This window comes from Bidens hawaiensis, unplaced genomic scaffold (genome assembly GCF_021521415.1).
Source record: "Bidens hawaiensis isolate Kalapana, Puna unplaced genomic scaffold, B.hawaiensis_p1.1 tig00057158_1, whole genome shotgun sequence".
Classification (NCBI taxonomy): Eukaryota; Viridiplantae; Streptophyta; class Magnoliopsida; order Asterales; family Asteraceae; genus Bidens; species Bidens hawaiensis.
Genome location: NW_027500328.1, coordinates 102,119 through 105,664, shown reverse-complemented (window position 1 = coordinate 105,664; position 3,546 = coordinate 102,119). Strand labels below are relative to the sequence as shown.

The following is a 3,546-nucleotide window of genomic DNA, read 5'->3' as shown; positions in this document are numbered from 1 at the left end:
TAACTTTACTCGGAAATCGCTTGATTTTTTTATAAATTAATAACGATTTGAAACCAATAAAGTGTTATTGGACAACAAACTTATATATACATTTTCTATGTTATGCATGTGTAGACAGTAAATTATGAAAGCACATTTGCATCTTATGTGTTGAAACATGTTCTGTTCAATTAACACACACAATTTATTATAAATAATACAAATTATGCATGAATATCAAAGATACCAAAGATACTTATAGTCAAAACATACTTTTATCATGCTTTACTTTAAAAAGACCTTCCACTAAATTAATCTTGCATTGTGTATGTACGCATAAGCATGAAAACTAATAATAAAGTCTTATTATAAATTAACTTTTTAATTTACCAACATTTTTGTAGAAAATATAAATAAGATGCAATTATTATCCAATTTTAAACAAACAATTATCTCGACTCTACTCATTTATTCTTGTAGAAATATAAACAAGATATTACATTGAGGAATAACACTTTCTATTAAAAGGAAATGCACCCTCTCTTTTCTTTTAGAGCCTAATTGCGAACCCTAGCCGTCAATCAATATTCATTGAATAATAAAAGATGATTAATAGTAATCAATAAAAAAATTTTTTGTTTGATTACAACTTAAAGAAAAGTAAACAAATAAAAAAGAAAGACTGATCAATTATGTTTATATTCGTTATGATTTATGAGACTAAAAAAATTGGGCTAATTAGAAGGGCTCCACAATAATAAGTGTTTTCTAAACAAAAAAAAGTTCGACATAATAAAAATTGTAATTTCAAGAATCTAGTTTCTATGTTTAGAAATCAATCGCATATAAACCCAGCCCAATATATTAAAGTTTAACTAGTTTGTTTGTAATGAGAGAAATTAGATTTGCTAACCAGATTCAAAGATTACCTTACCTACAAGGGCCGATGACGATGTCTTGAACATTGAGAGTGGTGGTGGAGGATATTAATAATTGAGAGACTCGTGTTGATAACGTGTTGTGAAACTAGCCTAATAGGCAAACATGTGAGAAAGAGATAGAGGGAGAAAGATGATATTTCATTAATTATGTGTAGAATACAATGAGATATAATAGAATATTATATAGGGATGAGGAAACTTAGAGAAGAAGCCAAATCTATTTTTAGGTGTTGATAACCATAATAATTATTATTCATAACAAGATAATCAATCACTTATAGGATATATATCCACATCAATAAATTTTTAAGTTTTTAAAAATATGATCCTTTTTAATGACATGCATATTTGCATGTTATAAAATATTGCGTGTCACGGTATACATGTTATTAAAATGAAGGCCTTTTTTCTACTAGTGTGTGTCTAATATAAGTTGTAACTATTTTGTTTGTGTTCTATGTTGAGTTTTGCAACGAATCAAACCTCGTCCGAAACGAACATAAGTTGAATGGAATATCGATGCCCGAAGTAAGTTGTATTTTTTTTATTGTTGAAGATTATTGTTTGTTGTGTTCTGGATCATGAGTTCAGATCATGACTCATTAAATTGGCTGTTTTTGAGCTAATTTAAGATATCTGTATTTATAACATGATACTATAATTTTCATGTTTAAATAAGGTTTTTCGTGACATGGATCTCAACCTTATTTTGTTTCTGTTTTCGGTTTAACGAACGTGGAGTCCTAAATCGAAACAAGATTTTGTGTCCTTTTCATCACAATTGTTAAGAAAAAAAATTGTTTATTACAACTTTTGAACTTATTATAACCTATACTTTAGTAGCAACCAAGCATACTACAACACCAATATATTATTTTGATTTTATTTTACCCATCATACTATATCTATATATAAAGTTTTTTTGGAGTTGAAAACGTTAATATAGACACACGTTTGAATGCCATCAAATTATAATCTTTTGCATTTGATGTTCATTCTTGTTCTTGTACCATAGTTTTATCAAACTCCACTTGCGGTTCAGGATTCTCACTTCGAATAATTTCTTTGATGCATTTCTCAATCTCCATCGTTTCTCCCACGAGGCTCCCAATGCAAAACCCTAAAGAATTCAAGTGAATAACCAGTTTTCTTTTGCACTCGTCTTCACTTCTTATCTTATCCATGACTTCCGCTAACCCATGAACAAAACCATTCAAAACTTTCCTAGCTTCTTCAGCTGGTTGACTTCCTGACTCCAAGTCATATAACCCTTCACTCTCTTGTAAATGCTGGCCAAACATGATCTTTTGCAGACACTTGACACTTGGGCTAGTGCTTTGCTTCAAAATCTCCAAATTCCCATTGATGTGTTCTTTAACCTCTTTCAACCCACCTTCACAGCCGTGTGACAAGCTTGAAATAAACTTGATGTTATAACTAATTATCTCCATCAGATGAACCATCTTTGATAACCGATCTTTTGTGTTTTCGTAACAAGAAGCTTTAAAAGGTAGAAACCAGAAGCTCGGCTCCGAATTCGCGATATTAATCAAATTCCTTACCCGGTCTAATTCGGATTTCAGTTTCTTGATGTTTTCTTTAGTACTTGCTATTTGATTCAAGCATTCATCTAGTGTCCAGAGACATCGGGAAACTTGAAGTTTGACCTTAGTTGCAGCCCGAACAGGATGAAGTACAACCTCCAACAAAACCATACAAAAAAGCCCGATTGAAACCTCGGTTAATCGGGCGATGGCGAATTTTTTTGGTGGGCCGTAGTTTTTTCGGCCTAGTATCAAAAGTGCCCCGATCACAGCCGCGATGCCGCCACTTTCACCCAGCATTTGACTATGTTGCAGCATGCTTGTGAAAACGATCCACGGTAGAAGAATAATGAATCTTATTTCCGGAACTTGGTGTAAAAGAATGCTACCGAGCACACCGTACACTGAACCGAGTGCGGTGCCATTTATTCGGTTATTAGCAACGGTGAAAATCGGTAGTGTTCCTTCCACAAAACTTATGGCAATGGTGAGCCCGGACCAATAACCATTCTTTTTGTCAAAAAACATGCCGAGAAGCACCGCTAGACCTAATGCGATCGAGCACTTTAAAGCAAACATGAGCCGGTCAGTACTCGATTGACCTGACGTGTGCTCAACTTTTGACTCGGTTTTGGGGTCTGTGTTTTGGCTGTTTATAAGGAGTTCAAAGCATGATAAGAAGAAACACACGGCAGGTTTTCGTGGGTTGGTGAAATGTTAACGAGAGTGTCGAGGGGTGTGTTGAATAGTTCATCTTTCCCTTCGGGGACGGTGATCGCATCTTCAAAAGGTACAAAACATTCACCGAGCTCGAGTTTTAGCATTTGTTTAACTCGGGTACTTTGCAAGACGGTTCTTATATTTTCGTCAATCGTGACGGGAAATGAAGATATGGCGTATAATGCCATTTTCATCCCGATTATCGGTGTTTCCATGTTTTTGAAGTCTCCGGTGCGACTCGTTTCCCACTTTATGCCTTCCTGTTGATAATAAGAAAGAAAAGTGAGATGTTTTGGTTGCAAAGACTAGCCATGGGATTGGGGCACCAGGGTGGTGTTGTGGTTACCAGGGTTCGGTTGACG

At 34.5% G+C, this 3,546-nt stretch overlaps 1 protein-coding gene across 1 annotated transcript; it reads right to left on the bottom strand.

The window, feature by feature from the left end:
• Positions 1-1,912: 1,912 nt before the first annotated feature.
• Positions 1,913-3,043, bottom strand: LOC143601820 (uncharacterized). Its single transcript, XM_077079124.1, has one exon. It carries the CDS (start codon positions 3,041-3,043, stop codon positions 1,913-1,915), a length of 1,131 nt encoding a protein of 376 aa, XP_076935239.1.
• Positions 3,044-3,546: the final 503 nt, after the last annotated feature.